At 63.6% G+C, this 16,138-nt stretch overlaps 1 protein-coding gene across 1 annotated transcript in view; it reads right to left on the bottom strand.

Moving 5' to 3' along the window:
* ZC3H3 (zinc finger CCCH-type containing 3) overlaps nucleotides 1–16,138 on the bottom strand; it is a 73,942-nt gene that overhangs the window by 32,469 nt on the left and 25,335 nt on the right. The window contains exon 4 of the mRNA XM_047785515.1: nucleotides 13,552–13,705. Within this exon, the coding sequence (XP_047641471.1) occupies nucleotides 13,552–13,705 (154 nt within the window). The remainder of the gene's footprint in view (nucleotides 1–13,551; nucleotides 13,706–16,138) is intronic.

Here is a 16,138-nt window from a genome sequence, read left to right as displayed (position 1 = left end):
GGGTTCCTGGTGAAGCGCCTTCCTGGTCTGCAGACAGCGCCCCCGGCTGAGCACTCGCAGCACTCGCACGCGGGCTCTTCCTCTGTGTTTGCGGAGCAAGCTCGGGGGTCACTGCCCTGCTTACGAGGACACCAACCCTATCAGATTAGGGCCCTGCCCGAATGTCCTCATTAACCTTAAACCCCTTTATCAAGACCTCATCTCCAAATAAAGCCCCTCTGGGGTCAGGGCCGCCACCTGTGAATTTGCTTGGATGATTCAGTCCTTAACCACTGGTGAGCAAAAGAAGTTACAGAACACCAGCTATAATGGAAAAAATTTAAAAACCCATGGAAAAAAAAGAAAAAGTTACACACAAAACCGTACCTTCTGGAGTTCCTTCTTAGCAGAGCAGGTTAAGGAGCTGGTGGGTCACTGCTGTGGCTCGGGTCGCGGCTGTGGCCAAGGTTTGATCCCTGGCCAGGAACCTCCACATGCAGCGGGCACAGCCAAAACAAACAAACAAATAAACAAACCCCCACAAAAACAAGGGGGCATGCAGGAGCCTTCTAGGGGCAGGACAGGGGCCCACCCTGACCTGTGCTGTAGGCACACGAGATAAAAATCCACAGAACTGACCACTGGAAATACAAACAAACCCTGAATGTTTTTATTCTGTTTTGTTTTGCCCCACCTGCAACATGCAGAAGTTCCTGCGCCAGGGCAGGGACCTGAGCCACAGCAGTGACACCACCAGATCTTTAACCCGCTGAGCCACCAAGGAACTCCAAGCTACAATGTTTTGCAAAGGAAAATCAAAGGAATATCTGTGCAGAGAGCCAAGTTCAGGAGCAAGATTTGTACATGACGAAGGCGACATTGTTAAATAATGGGAAAAACTCTGAATATTTAATAAGTGGTCTGGAGAAAACCAGGTAAGTATTCAACAAAATTAAATATGACCTTTAATCTTGCACCACATCCCCAAAGAAACTCCTGGTAAATTAAGTGTAAAACTTTTAGGGTGGTTTTTGTTTTGTTTTGTGGGGTTGTTTTGTTTTGTCTTGCCTTTCCAGGGCTGCACCCACAGCATATGGAGGTTCCCAGGCTAGCGGATGAACTGGAGCCTCATCTGTGACCTACACCACAGCTCACGGCCAACACGGGATCCTTAACCCACCGAGGGAGGCCAGGGATCAAACCTGCATCCTCATGGATACTAGTCGTGCTCGTTAACTGCTGAGCCACGATGGGAACGCCAAACTTTTAAGTTTTAAACCTAAAACTTAAAAACCTAACACTAGAAGCACACACACGGAACACATGTACTCCTGGCATGAAGACGCTACGGTAAGCAAATCAATACGCGACGTCTTAAAGGACTGACAGGTGCAAATACGCAGAAAAGAAAAGTTCTGCTAAAAATTCTCACTTGAAAAATGAAAGGCAAGGAGTTTCTGTTGCAGCTCAGCAAGTTAAGAACCCGACACAGTGTCTGTGAGCATGCAGGCTTGATCCTTGGCCTTGCTCAGTGGGTCGAGGATCTGACACTGCTGCAAGCTGCAGCGTAGGTCAAAAATGTGGCTTGGATCCTGTGTTGCCACGGGTGTGGCACAGGCCTCAGCTGCAGCTCCGATTCGACCCCTAGCCTGGGAACCTCCATATGCCATCAGTGCAGCCCTGAAAAGACAAAAAGACAAAAAAAAAAACCCTAAAAACCAAACCAAAACCAAAACAACAACAACAAAGAAGTGGGTGGCATTCTCCTCTAGCAAACTGTCGGAGAGTTTCTGGCAGTGGTGCTAGCCCTGAGAAAAAGGCAGGGGATGCAAACCAGGGCGGCAGGAGGCACTACCCACCCGGCTTCTCAAAGGCAGCACCACCGAGGGTCTGTCCTGGATGGCTTGGCCTCGGCGGAGGAGACCAACGGAAGCCTGGACTGGACCCCGCTGGGCAAAGGCCGTCTGTGGGTGGGAGGAGGTGGCGGCAGTGGGGGTGGGGGTGGGGGGGTGGTCGGGTGGAAAGGGCTCGGCCGGGACCCAACCCCAAGGAGGGTGGGGCGGGGCAGGTGCCCAGGCCGCGCCCACAGGCAAGCCCCACCCGACAGGCCCACCAGTCAGGCAGGAGGGCAGGGCTGGGCAGCCTCTCGGTGGCGGTGCCCCCGCCCCGCCCCTAGAGAAGCCCCTGCAACAAGGGGACAGAGCCGGGCCGTAATTTATGCTCCCCCGCCTGTGCTTTATGGCTTTCTTAATTCGGCTCCTGCTACTATTAATGTAGTTAATGCTGAGATTATATCTATTTTCTGGCGTCAGGCAGTGATTTATTCAAGCCATTTTTCCGGTGGAGGCTCCCACGCTGTTAAATCAAGCGCCTTGCCAATTAAGTGCTGACTTGGGAAGTGGACGCACTCTTAACAGACATCCAACCGCAAATTAAACCGCGGCTCCGGACTCTGGGGAGGGGCGGGGCCGCCACCGAGCCTTGCTGAGACTTGGAGGAAAGTCAGCAAACAGACCGGCTCCGCAGCCCGCTGCTCCGGCTCCAGGAGATGAGAGCAGCGGCCAGAGCCAGGTTCAGCAGGAGCTGCGGTCAGGGTCCCTCCTGGCCACGGGGACGGGCCCCGGGGGAAGGGAAGCAGTCCCTGGGCCTGTCCCCAGCACACAGAGGTCTCTGCAACGGCAGCCCCTCCCACCCGGGACAAAGGCTAAAGAGGAGACAGCCCACGACTCCTGAACTGCCTGAGTCTGCACACCAGGCCGCTGAAGAGACCCTCCTCTGGCCGCCTAAGAACGGTGCCTGCTCGTGGTGGGAGCCCTGAAGGGGTGAAGGGGGCTGACTGAGGCTCCACCTCTGAGGCCGCACACAGCAGCACAGGGTGGGGGTGGGGGTGGGGGGGTGGCAGCCAGAGCCCCGGCAGGGGAGGACATGCCCACGCCCAGGGCCCAGCACCTCCTGGGGTGCCCTTGGGAGTCTCCGGCCCAGGGGACCTGAGGGTGACAAGGGGCAGGGCAGATGCCAAAGGCGGGGCCCTGAAGAGGCGGTGGCCAGGCTCCCTGAGGTCCCCGGGGGCCCAAGCCGGCACTCGCTTGTGGGAGCCATCTGGTCCTCAGCGCTGTGAGCCCCCCAGGCCCACATCCAACCCAGGGAACCCATTCCCCTGTGCTGCCCAGACCCCCGAACAGCGCCTCCCGCCCCCCACCTGCAGAGGCCCGGTCCAGCCCTGAGTGAGAATCGTGTTTTGGGGTGAGATCAGCCTGAAGGTATTGCTTATGCTTTACCACCGCCTCCAAAACCAAGGTAAAAGCCGTATTTAAAACGGTGTTTGATTGTGGGGGGACCCAGGATCGGCTGGGTGACGAGGACATCTTATTTTTTCCTGTCATGGTAGTATTTTCAGCTCCCCCTGCTCCTCAGGCCCAGGCCACCCAGAGGCACGGGGCCCATGGTGCAATGTCCCACAGGGCCCCACCGGAGGGACCTCACAGGGCATTCCAGCTTCCTTCCAGCAGTCCTGCTGCCTCAGAGCAAAGCTGCCCTTCGGCGGAAGCAAGGGATGTGCTCGAGGCCTATTCTGAAGCACCCAACCTGGCCTGCCCGACCTCCTCCGAGAGCTGCCATGCTGTACCGAGGCCCCTGGGGAGACCCCGCCAAGGCCACACCCGGGGTTCTGTTGTGGCAGTGGCAGCGGCAGCACTGCACGGGCCTGCAGGGTGCTGTCCCATTGGGGTTTGCCACAGGTGTGGGCCAGGCCTGGGCAGGGTGCCCACCGGCCTGGCCCTCTTCCACCATGGGCCTGAGCCAGCTCCCGAAGAGCAGCGGTGGTGCCTGTCTCACGAGCAAGGCAATCAAGGCGCAGTGCGTCACAGCAAGCGAGCCAGCTTGGCCCCGCGAGGGGTCCCTATGCAGCAGGGACCAAGGGCGGCCCGTGGGGACACTGACCTGGGGCTGGCCAGCAAGGGGGAGGCAGGAGGCCAGCCTGGGCTGCAGGGCCGCTGCCAGCTGGGCCAGGAACGGGAGACACTCCAGAACAAGAGCGGCACAGTCGGCCCCACCCAGCCTGCCCGAGGCCCTGCGCCCAGCACGCCCACCCTCCACGCCTCCTGCCTCAGTGGGCCCCGGCCCAAGCCTGAGACTCCAGGCAGCGGGACCACGACAGAGGCAAGGGCGCACACGTCCGGGAGGAAGCGGGCAGAGGGCAGAGAGAAAGCCGCCGACGTCTGGAGGCAGTGACAGAAGAGTGGGGTTGAGAATGAAAAAAGACAGCCAGAGACTCACACACCTCCGTGGGGGACCAGAGGGCTGGGGGACTGGCCGGCAACAGAGTCGGTCCCAGAAGGGACTCGTGGCAGAGCCCAGGGCGGTGAGGAGAGCGTGCGGACTCTCCGAGGGCCGCTGTGAGCCGCCCCCACCCCGCGCTCGGCCTGGGCCCTGAGAGGCAGCCCCCGCCCAGCAGGGGGTGACAGTCACCAGGGCGCACCCAGGGCCCGCTGGCACCGGGCAGAGAGGGAGCAACCAGTCCTTTGTGACGGCAGCTCCTGGCCTGAGATGGGCCAGCGCCCTCCGCTCCCACACCAGCCACAGATGGAACCCAGGCCCCACGCGGGCGGCGCGCACGGCCAGGGAGGAGGCAGCGGCACAGACACCGCCAGGGGCTCAGACCATCGGGGGGTAGCAAGTGAGGCCCCCGGCCCCACCCCACGCCAGACCCCCGTGCGGCCCCCAGGTCAATGCCTCCCAGGGCCTCTGACCCCCCCCAGTGCAGAGAGGGCCTAACAGGCGGCGGCTGGGGGAACGGCTCAGGCTGCCGCTGCCAGGGCGCACAGGGGCCGGGCGGCCCTGGGGTGGCCGGGCCGCGCGGAGCCTGCCCTCAGGGCTCCAGACCTTTAGTGCCGAGCCTCTGCTCCGTGGGCCTCTGCTGTGCTGGCGGCTGTGCGCTGTCATCCACGGGTCCCTCCCAGAGCTGCCCACACAGGGAGGGAGCAGGCCTGGCTGGCCTGGCGCTCGGCGCCTGCGGCCAGAGGAGCCCTGGGAGGGCCTCAACGTGGACCCAGCAGGGTGGGCGTCTGGCGGTGGGCTTGGAAGACGACGAAGGAAGCAGCAGGGCCCACCTCGGCCCCTCCGCTCAGGGTCCTGTGCCCCAGGCCTGGCTCCAACATCGCCAAGAAAGGACCCTCCGGGCCCGGGTTCCGGAGGAACAGTAATTGCCCCTCAGTGTCCCAGCCTCACTGCGGATGGGGCCGGCGGTGCCTGCCCTGGCAAGGCTGGTTTCCTCCCTCACCTCCCGGAAGCCATCGCGGGGCCGAGGAGTCGGGGCCCCACATCCCTGCCCGAGCCCAGGGCCCTCCCCACACCCCGCTGGAAGCACGGACAGGCTCTCAGGCTCGGGGCTGCCGACAGCTGAAAGGCCTGCTAGACGCAAACACACAGAGAAATAAACAACCAACCAAGGCGCACTTTGAACCGACTTCCAAATCAAGAGTTGCATCCTTGCTGTCAGGCCCCCGCCGGCAGCTTCCGCGGCACCTCCCGCGCAGAAACTCACCTCGGCCCATTTATTAGAATGATGAAGGCGAAGGGACCTACAGCCGCACTCCTTCCTTAACGAGCAGCCGAAGGGATCGGTAAGCGTAATTGCAGAGGCCAGTAATATTTTATACAATCGCCGAGTGGTTTAAATTGAAAACCCCCAACTGAATCAATATTTACTGCATTGAAACGAAATGAATAGTAATAAGTCACTAAGCTCTCTGTCCTGTTTCATAAAATAAAAAATTATAAAAATGAGCACAGGCGCAGGGAGCCATCACATTAACTTTTACAGCACTTGGGGAGCTGTAACCGCCTGTTCTCATAAAATCAAATTCTCAAAAACCTGCCAGAGGAGACCTGCTTCAGCATCACGCGGGGAGCAGGCGGGGGCAGGGGCGGGGTCACCCCACGCACCCCCCACCCCCTGCTGGCGCCCACCAAGTCCTCCCACCAGGAGGCCCCACCCCAACCTCTGCAGAGCCTCAGCCCCAGAGCTCTGGGCCCCAGGGTCCCATCACCCTCAGGCCAAACTTCCTGCTCTGATTTCTTACCTATTTCGTCAAATTCCCCCCCGAGGATGCTGTCAGCGGTCGCTGTGGGTGCAGGAAAGTGCGCTCTGGCCACTGTGACCTGGGCTGGTGAGGGCGAGGACAGGGTCCAGCCCAGGGACCCTGTGGGCCCCGAGGGCCCTGAGAGGCTGAGAAAAGCCAGGTCTCCTGTCCAGAGCCCCAGGGCCCAGGACCACCCCCTGCCTGCAGGGTTCCCTGAGGGCTGAAAAAGCAGTGCTGGCAGAGAGCAGAGCAGATGAGAGCCGAGCAGGCGGTGCCTGATCTCACACTCTGAATGCGGCTGAGGCTGGCAGCACCTCTGCCACGGGGCACCAGCCCCCAGAGGGCCGAGAGCCCCGGGCACCCATCACCAGGCACCCATCAGCAGGCTCCGCGTTCAAGCTGAGGCCCACGTGGCGAGTGCACAGGGGTTTGAACAAGTGGTCCACCCCCGCAGCTCCAGAGCAGCAATTAAAACCGGGCGAGGACACAGCAGCTCTGACCAGAAGGCCAAGGAACGGCCCTCAATGATCTCGTGAAGAACCACCGCCGGCAATCAGGGCAACGCAAACTGAACCATGAGATGAGAGGCCGCCAGGCCGGAGAGCGTGGAAACTAAGACAGAAGGGGGACGCGGCTCCAGGAAGGGGACGTGCAACCCCCCCCCCGCCCCACCCCACCCCCAGCCCGGAACGTTCCCCAGAGAAAGGGGACACGGGTCTTACAGAGAATCGGGTGAGAGGGAAGGAGGCCCGGGCTCGCCACGGCCCAAACGTCGGTGGAGAGCAGGGCTGTGGGCCGGGAGAGGCGCCGGGGGCGGGGGTCCTGCCGGGCGGGCCGAGGGGGGACGCCCCTGGACAGCAGCGGGGCTCTTACAGAGAGTCTGCCTTGGTCCAAACTCAACTGTCTGCTCAGGCGACGCGCCTCACCGAACGTAGCTTTCCCCTAAAAAGGCACCGTACATGCATGCTGAGCCCCAGGGGCTCAGAGGCAGTGGCCCTGGAGCTGGGGGCAGCAGCAGGGCCGGGAGGTCTCCGTCCAGAACACGGCGTGCATGGACCCCCTGCATGCTCCCACCCCCTTGGCACTGTCCACAGGACCCCTGGCTGCGGGGCTGCGAGCAGCCAGGAGCTGCCGCCCTCCAGGGGAGAGGGGAGGCCCCATGTGAGCCCGAGGCCCTGCCGTCCACGTGGAAAGGACCTGGGCAGCCCAAAGGGACCTCCGCAGGCCAGGTCAGAACGAATCTCAATGAAAACGGACTGCAGCTAAAGGATAAAACAAGACTAGAGCCCACAGGCTCACAAATGAAGGAATACTCCCGGCAACGGGCATAACGGCCAGCACTGGCTTACCGGGCTGCCCCACCGCCTCCATGCCAGCCCCTAGCTCCCAGCCTGGGCTGAAGGGCAGTCAGCAGCAGCAAGGGGGCAGCCCGAGGCCACTCAGGTCACAAGCCACAGAGCAGATCTCAGGCAGGCAGCAGGCTGGGCAGAGACAGAGGCGGTGCTGGGCGCCCCCAGAGCAGAGCTGGACTGGAGTGCCCACCGCTTGGGTCAGCACTGGAGCCTGGGCCTGGCCAAGCCTTTGCACTTGAACCTGCACTGCCTCTTGCGTGGGCATCTCCCGGTCTCCCCCGTGTGGTGTGTGTCGTCTCCTCTGCCAGGGGAGACCCTCTGGGCCTGGCCGCCTCCCACTCACCGCAGCCAGGCCTGCTGCACCCTGGCACGCTGCCCAGCAACAGTCTGTGCCCCACTTCCAGGCAGGCAAGGGCCTGACCCAGGGTGGGCCCTCCACAAGCTCTAGGGGAGTGAGTGGACAAGCAAAAAGCCAGGAGTGGACGGGCTCCTTCGCAGGCCAGGGGTGGCTCGAAGCTGCTGCAGCCGCCTGCCTGGGCACCGCGGGCCTGCTCTGCGCAGCGAACCAGAGAAGGAAAGCACGCAGGTCCCGCCTGGGTAAGGGCCCGACCCAGGCCACCCCGGCTCCAGCCCAGGTCGAAGGCCCATCAATAGAGAGGACGGCGCCGTGGGGCAGAGCGCAGGCGCAGTGGGACCCCTCCTCCTGGCTTGCGCTCAGCCCTCCCCCGGCACAGCCACCACGGGGCAGAAGCCCGCCTCTTGCGCGCGACACCAGGAGCCCGCCCCGGCTGCCCACGGAGCAGGCAGGGCCTGGGGCTGGCGCCCCGGACCCAGACCGGCGTCCCCACGGAGGCCGCGGCCACTGCCCTGGCCTGACACGGACACTTCTGCCTCTGAGGGAGCCAGTTCCAAACCAGCAGAGAACGCTGCCGTTCCGCCCTCCACCGTCAGCCCCTTCGCAGGCAGGCGAAGCAGGGCCTGACCTGGTGCCCTCCTCGGCTGCCAGGACAAGCCGCTCTCGGGCAGGGCTGCTGCGGGGCGGCCAGAAGCACAGGGCGGGAGGAGGGGGAAGCGGCACCCCCAGACGCCACATCAGAGGGAAGGCGGGAGGCAGGCACCCCAGCCCACAAGAGCCAAGTCCAGGTCCAGGGCAGGCACAGCAGTCGCAGCCTGGGGAGGGGGGCTGCCAGGGCCGCCGAGAGGCGCCCATTGCCACACACCCACCCCCATCCGCTTGATCCAGCAGCAGGGCCCGGGCCCACCTTCAACACCAGCTGGGGAGTTCCCATCGCAGCGCAGCGGAAACGAACCCGACGAGCATCCACGAGGACACGGGGTCCATCCCTGGCCTCGCTCCGTGTGTGAAGGACCCCGCGTTGCTGTGAGCTGTGGTGTAGGTTGCAGACTTGGCTCGGATCTGGTGTTGCTGTGGCTGTGGCGTAGGCCGGTGGCGACAGCTCCGATTAGACCCCTAGCTTGGGAACCTCCAAGCGCCGCGGGCGCAGCCCTCAAAAGCCAAAAAAACCCCACCAGCCTGCGGCTGACCTCTGCCCTCTGCGCAGACTTTCCAGGCTTCTTCCCAGACCCACGGAAGGCCCTCCCGACATGGCCCCACCCTCGGAGGAGCCTTCTGCGGGCTCTGCCGGCACTGGGCACCCCTCCGCCCGGGAGGACACAGCAAGCAGGCGGCTATGTGCAACCTGGAGGAGGAGGGGGCCCTGCCAGCACCAGACCTCAGCCGTCCGCCAACGCCTGTCCTCTGAGCAGCCCGCTGCGCCCGACGCCCGGCACCCAAGAACCAGAGCTGGAGCAGGAGCCGCGGGGCTGGGGGTGGGGCACACAGAGCCATGTTCGTGCTGAATTCCTCTTTAATGACGAGCCATCCCTGGGCAGAAGCGTTTCAGAGCCTTCGAAATCACAGCCCAAACCTCGTCAAACCGCCTGGAGATTACTTAAGATTTACCGCACAGACGCAGAAATAAAATAAAATAAAAGAAGGCAGCCCAGCGAGCGGCAGCCCCTGTGACAGCACCATTTGTAGTCGGGATGGAGCGGCCTCCAGACTCATCTGCTTAAGCAGAGTGGCTTCTGTTTATTCCGCACTTTCATGTCAAATGAATTTGGAAAGGAAAAAAGTGACAGGCAGTTGAGGGATGTAAGTCACATTTCAGCTTCAGTTCAGATTAATGAACTTGCTGGAAGCCGAGAGGGCACAGGCAAACCCACAAATCTTGGAACAAAAGAAATAAACCCTTGCTTGGTCTGAGCCTCGGCCCTGGGGTGTGCTTCGCGGCCCCTCTGCTGCCCAGGACCAGGGGCGGCTCTGGGCAGCTGTGCTGTGCAGTCCTGAGCACAGCCACCAGGCCATCGCCACCAGCCGGGTCTGCTGGCCAGGGTGGCAGAGACGTGGCGGGCGAGAGGCCTTCCCAGGAGGGCACCAGACCCGCCCCCCCCAACCCGGGTCCCACTCCACGACACGGCCAGCGGGGCAGCAGCACCTCGTCCAGCCCGCGGCTCTTGAAGGAACGTCAGACACGGCCCCAGAGGCCTGGCGAGCGGTGCCCACGGGGTCTGGGAGCTGCTGCCCAGAGGCTTCCTGCCTTCCGTCTGCCCAAAGCAACGAGCACTGGCCAGCTGGCCGCCAGAGCATGGTGGGCTGACCGCCCTTCCCCACGGCTCGCTCCTCTTGGGTGTTTCTGGAGTCGAGGCCTCACACAGACGCTCCAGAACGCCCCCTGGCCAAACAAAGAAGCAAGCCCCAGACCTTCCTCCACCTCCAGGCCAGACAGAGCCGGTGGCAGGAGGGGGCCCCCAGGCCCCTGCGGTGCATGGGGGCTACCACGTGGCCCCTCAGCTTCCCACGTGTTGGGCTGAGAGAAGGTGTCTCCCTAACTCAGGAGACAAAAGGCAAAGCCGCCATGTGAGGCTAACGTGCCCCCTTGGCACCCAGGACAGCGCTAACAGTGGGGGCCACACAGCCACATGTCTCAGGCCACAGCGCTGCACGGGGTCTTCTGGGAGAGGCACCGGCCAAGGACCCTGCAGCTCCCTGCCTGTCCCCGGAGGCCAGCAGCCAGGCCTGGGGAGGAGCAGCACTCTGCGCCACTCCAAGGCCGCGTGTCGTAGCTGAGGCTGCCAGCTGGGTGCCAGAGCATGGACAGCGAGGGGCCCCAACATGGGGGAGCCTGTGGCGGAGTGGAGGAGGGCATCTCCAACTCCAGCCTGTGCAGGGCCCTGTCCCATCGCTCTCGGGATACGGGTTGCAGTGGCCCTGCTGCCTCTGAAGTCTTTCTGATGCCAGGTCCCTCACGGTGTCGGCTGAGTGGGGCAACACCCTCTACGAGAGGGTGTGTCCTTCCTTGGCACAGGGAGGGCGGGACCTGCCAAAACCATGGACCTTATGGGCAGGTCTGCACTGAGCCCAGGCTCCAATCCAGCCCCTGCCCCCCAGGGCCCCTGGGCTCCCCCAGGATGGCAGCAACCCGCCCCCCACAGCTCCTCCTCTGCAGTGACTCGCAGGGAGCATCTGGGGGAGGCGACCCAACCTCTCCTGCTGACACTGGCGCTCTTAGTTGCTGGGCCCCCGGCCAGACCTCCTACCCGCATTAAAGGCTCCTAACTGCCCACTGAGACCCAGGACTGCCAGGGCCTGCCCGCCACCCCTCCGAGGTGTCCTCACTCTGTAGGGAGTACAGATCGGGAGACCCAAGAAAAGCCCGCAGTCTGTGGGCTCAGCCCAGCCACCTGGTGGTACAGCCCTGCTCTCTCATCCCTGCAGCAGCCACCAGCCCGAGAGGGAGCAAGGCACCTGCAGCTGCGCAGGACAGAAGTCACGGCGAGACCAAAGCCAGCTGGCCCCAGAACCTCCCTCAGGCCTGCCAACCACGACCACACGTAGGCGGCCCCAGGTCCGACGAAGCTGAAGGAGGAGGGGAGGCAGAGCATCGGACTGGCCGCCAGCCCTGGAGACAGCCCCCTCCTGCTGCCTCGACAAGCCGAGCCTGACGCGTGCAGCTGATGGCGGGCTGGCAGCTGGCAGGTGGTGACTCTGATGAGGAGGCAGCCCCACCAGGGCACGGGTGACCTTGGGCCACCCAGGCCACCGGCAGCCACATTTCCCAGGGCTTCCTGGCCGCTCAGCCCTCACCGGGCAGACCACACCCAGGGGTCAGCCCTCCTCCACCCAGGGGGGTCTAGGGCTCTGGCTCCGGGTGCACCCTGGGAGCCAGGGGATGGGTCAGACAGGCCGGCAGCGAGGCAGTCAGGGCAGAGGGAGGCCCCACTGAGCCTGGTGCCCACACACCGTCCTGGAGGCGCCCTCCCTGCTCCCGCCCATCACACCCACGTCACGCTCTTCCCTCCAAGGCGGCCGCTGGGCCCCACCTGCACTGGAACAGGAGCTCATGGGAAGTGGTGGCCGCGCTGGGCTGGCAGCCGGGCTGGGCGGCCTCACCACCAGTCCAGGCCTCTCCTGACGGCCTGTCCTGCCATCTGACACCTGGCCATGCAGCACGCCCGCCTGCCCCTCGTCAGCACAACCAAGGCACAGGTGCATGCCCCACCCGGCTGCCGACAGCTGGACCGGTCGAGGGCGAGGCGGTGGCTGCCTCGGGGGCCCACCCGGCCTCCTCCCTCCGCGGGAGTCCTCGCCCCCCTGGGCCTGGCACCCACCTCTGCTCAGCGACCCCACCAAGGCCTGGCACACTGAGCACTGGCCCAGCTGGACCCAAACCAGGGGCGTTCGTGGAGCTCAGAGGCGAGGAGGGAGAGGGCTGCTGGTGCCTCCCTGTCAAGCCACCCCAGCCCCAAGCCGGCCTCCTGGGAGACGAGGGGCCTGGCCGGGCTGCTACCGTGGGCGGAGCGCCGACTGCAGGAGGGGGAGGCGGGAGAAAGAATCAATAAATCTGAACCTCATTCACGATGATCTGGGGCTCTTATTAAGTAAATTAATTTAAGTTAATTTAGCTCGATCCTGACTCCCGATCACAGTGATTTACTGAGGGGGAAATTGCATTAGGAAAGGCCATGCTCGCCAGATAGGAGAACGGAAGAAAATTAGACCCACTTAGCACTGTGAATTAATATGGAAATAGCAGGTGTAAATTTAACCTTATCGAGAGAGTGAAAATTATCTTCATAAATTCGTAGAAATAGCCCCCAAGATGCTTATAAATCTATTTAAAACAAAAATATTACCAAAAGTGCAGTAAAATTAATTTAAAATACACTTCCAGCTATTGCCTCCAGAAAAGTCGGCAGCAGGGCCAAGTTCTGTGTGGCCTAGTGGGTGCGGAGGAGGGCAGTGGACACTGCGGGCCGTCTGGGCAGGCTGACCAGGCACAACTACCAGGGCCGGGAGGCCAGCACCTCCCCTCCCACGGCCCCGGAGCCGGGCAGCTGCCGGCCAGAGGGGAGGGGCCGTGGGGGCCTGGCAGGAAGGCCCCGGCCCAAGACTACGGCTGCTCCGCTCTGTGGTCCGGCCCCTCAGGGCCCAAGAGCCCCCTGCCCCACAGCCTCTGGCCCAAGGCCATGTGCCTGGAATGCCCAGAGCATCCGCGGGTAAGCCCACACTAGGCCAAGGGGTGCCCACACTGCTCCCCAAAGGCCGGCCCCCGCAGCGGGGCCAGGGGACGGGGGAGGGCTTCCCAAGCTGCTGCCCCTCCCCTGCCTCGTGGAAGGACGGGGCCAGCTTCCGCAGCCTTCTGCTTCGGGCCCGGGTCGCCCACAAAGGAAGGTGGTGCCCTTGGCCGGAAGTGGCCTGGAGCGAGGCCATGCGCTCGGCCGCGGCCTCGTGGAGGGGCCGTGGCCTCCCTTCCGGCCCTTGACGAGGAACGAAGGACGTGAGCCGGCCCAGCCTCTCGCACCAGGTTCTCCCTGAGGGATGTCCGAGTGTGGCCTTCATGGCCTGCGTGGCGGCTGCTCCTGGACCACCCCTGCCAGCTGGCAGCTTGCTGACCACAGGGCAGGGAGTGTGTGGTCAGCCCGGCCAGCCATACAGCTGGTGCAGAAACTGCTAGACAAGAAACAGCCTGCTCCCCATCGACAAACTGTAGGCCAAGCACGCCCGGTGGCGAGTGCCGGCCACGGCCCTCAGGCCTCAGCCTGTGTGCTTCCAACCCCACCAGCCCCGGGCCTCCTACCTGGACAGGGAGAGCCGTCGTGCCCGCCAGGAGGGCAGGGCCGGGGGGCCGGGGGCGGTGCTGAGAGGCGATGCTGGGGTCTCCTTGACAATGCGGTAGCGAGTCTGGATGACTTTGCTGGCAGGTGCGGGCCGCGGGCTGTGCAGGCCGGAGGCTGCAGGGAAACCCAGACACGGGTGCTCAGTGAGGTCGGTGGGGGCTCCCATCACCCCAGGGCCGGCCCCCCGCTGCCCATGCCCATTCCCAGGGAGCTCGGTGGCCCAGGGCCAGGGCCAGAGCCACAGGGGCCAGCCCGGCCTCCGGGAGAGGGGGTCTCAGGGCACCGCGCGCTGGCCTCCCTCTCCTCGTGTCCACTCAGGCTTACGTCCTCAGTCACCTGTCTTCACGAGGTTTTGCAGGCTGACACCTCGCTTTTCTACTTGCTGAATGTTTCATGCAATTAACAAGGATCAGTTTTTGCCTGAGTTCCCTTCCACTCGACAGCCAGCAATCTTTCCGTCGCTTCGAGGAATGCATCTAATTGCCGGCTTTCGTAACAACACAGCTCTAACCATCCAGATAATTAAGGCTAAAGCTGAGCAGGATCACAGGCGCTGCCGCCTCTTGTGACCGACCTGGCCCAGCCCTGTGGGCCAGGCGGCCTGGACCCAGGCTCCTCAAGGCAGCTCCTGCACGGGCTCCATCCAACCTCCCCGCACAGAGCCCAGGGCTCTGCTGGGAAAGGGGGCCCCTGGGGGTGGGGCAGGGAAGAGGGGACGGTCTGTCAGGCAAGGTGACATCAGAGCTTCGGCGCAAGGACGGGCCCTCGACCCCGGGCAGGAGCTAGCTGAGCCTGGCTGAAGCGGCCTGACGTCTGGGATGGCCCAGGAGAGGGAGTCGGGCAGGGCATGGTGGCACCAGACCCGCAGGTCCCCATACTCCCAACTGCCCAGTCCCAGCCATGGCCACGGCCAGTCACCCGACTGTCCGACGGCACAAACCAGGGCTCCGCGAGTCCCAAGGACACACCATCTCGCACCTGCAGACCCCACAAGGAGCAGTTACTGCTCCACAAACAGCGACAGCAACACTCACTAAAGACCACCTTCCAGAGCCCTGAACGCCAGAGACCACCAGCCCCCGCCAGGTCCTCCCCCGGTCGGCAAATCAGCACCTTGGCCCAGATGCCGCCTCTCCCGGCTCACCAGCCTGGCTGGGGTGGGCAGGGCCTGCCGGGAGCACAGGACAAGCCCGCCCACAGGGGCGGCCACACCTGCCTGGCCACGGGAACTGGCACTGTGCTTTCGTGTCCAGAAGCTGGAAAAGCCCCTTCCTCGGGTGTCCCCAAACGCGTCCCCACGGCACCGCAGCCTCTCACGAGGCTCCCATCCACTCCGATGAGAAGGCCAGGACCTGGCTGAGCCCTCCCAAGAGCCCCCAAACCAGAGGAGGCCCGGGGAACACTGGAGCTCCCACAGCAGCTGCCCACCTGGGGGGCCAAGAAGGCCAGGCCAACACGGCAAGAGCACCCCACCAAGGGCAGCAGCTCAGGGCGCGTCGAGGAGGAGGGAAGCGAGCAGAAGCACAGGGCGCTGCGCAGAGCCTGGGCTCGCCGCAGGGGCGGAGCGAGCGCGTCCTTCGCTCTGGGCAGCCCCACGCACCTGGGACGGAGGGAAGAGCCAAGCCTACAGTGGGCATCAATAAATAAATGTTTGTTGAATTGAATTTTCAAGGTCTCACAAGCAAGGAGAGACCAACGAAAATCAATAACAGCTGGTTCCGACGAAGAAGAGCGCGGGACCACAGGAATTCCCTAAGCTACGGCCAAGCTGCCACCAAGTCCACAGCCTCTGAGCCCACCCAGGCCCCGCTCCCACCGCCTCCTGCCTGCCTGGGCTGCGACACGTGCCTTAGAGCCCCACGGCGGCGGCTCTGCCACCTAGGGCCCCGCCGCGCTGGGCAGAGGCCCCTCCTCACCAACCCTGTGTTCATCCCGAGCACCGGGAGCCCCAGGCCCCGGGCTCAGATGCACGGCACTGCCCTCTCCCGCAGCCCCTTTCCACCAGACGCCACCTCCTCCAGGAAGCCCAAGTGCCCGCAAGGCACTGGCCTCTGCGGCTGGGACACGGCGCCTCCTGTGACCAGGCATCAATGCAGAGAGCACATTCTCGGCAGAACTGCAGCCCCAACGGGACGTCGACTTTTTCGTGTGTGGCCAAACCCACAGCACATGGAGGGGTTGAAGCTGAGCCACACCTGCGACCTACACCACAGCTGCGGCCGCACCGGATCCTTAACGCACTGCGCGGGGCCGGGACGGAGCCCTCGCCTCCACAGCAGCCCAGGCTGCTGCAGTCGGACGCTTAGCCCGCTGCACCACAGCGGGACCTCGGGGAGGTCAACTTTCTCACCCCCGGACCGCGTTTTACTTACTTGCGCCTGATGACCGCGTCTAAGAAAACACAAAGCAATAAAGCAGCCCCCCCCTGCCCCAGCTGTCATTTCCCAGACATCGCCGCCGAGAGGAAGGCGCCCCAACGCACGCCCCACCCCCAAAGGGGGCTGTGACCCCCACAGCCGGCCCAAAGGCCCTGCTCCAAAACTCGGG

This window comes from Phacochoerus africanus, chromosome 6 (assembly GCF_016906955.1).
Source record: "Phacochoerus africanus isolate WHEZ1 chromosome 6, ROS_Pafr_v1, whole genome shotgun sequence".
Classification (NCBI taxonomy): domain Eukaryota; kingdom Metazoa; phylum Chordata; class Mammalia; order Artiodactyla; family Suidae; genus Phacochoerus; species Phacochoerus africanus.
The sequence above is the reverse complement of the archived record's forward strand: the minus strand, read 5'-3'. Positions and strand labels throughout refer to the sequence as shown.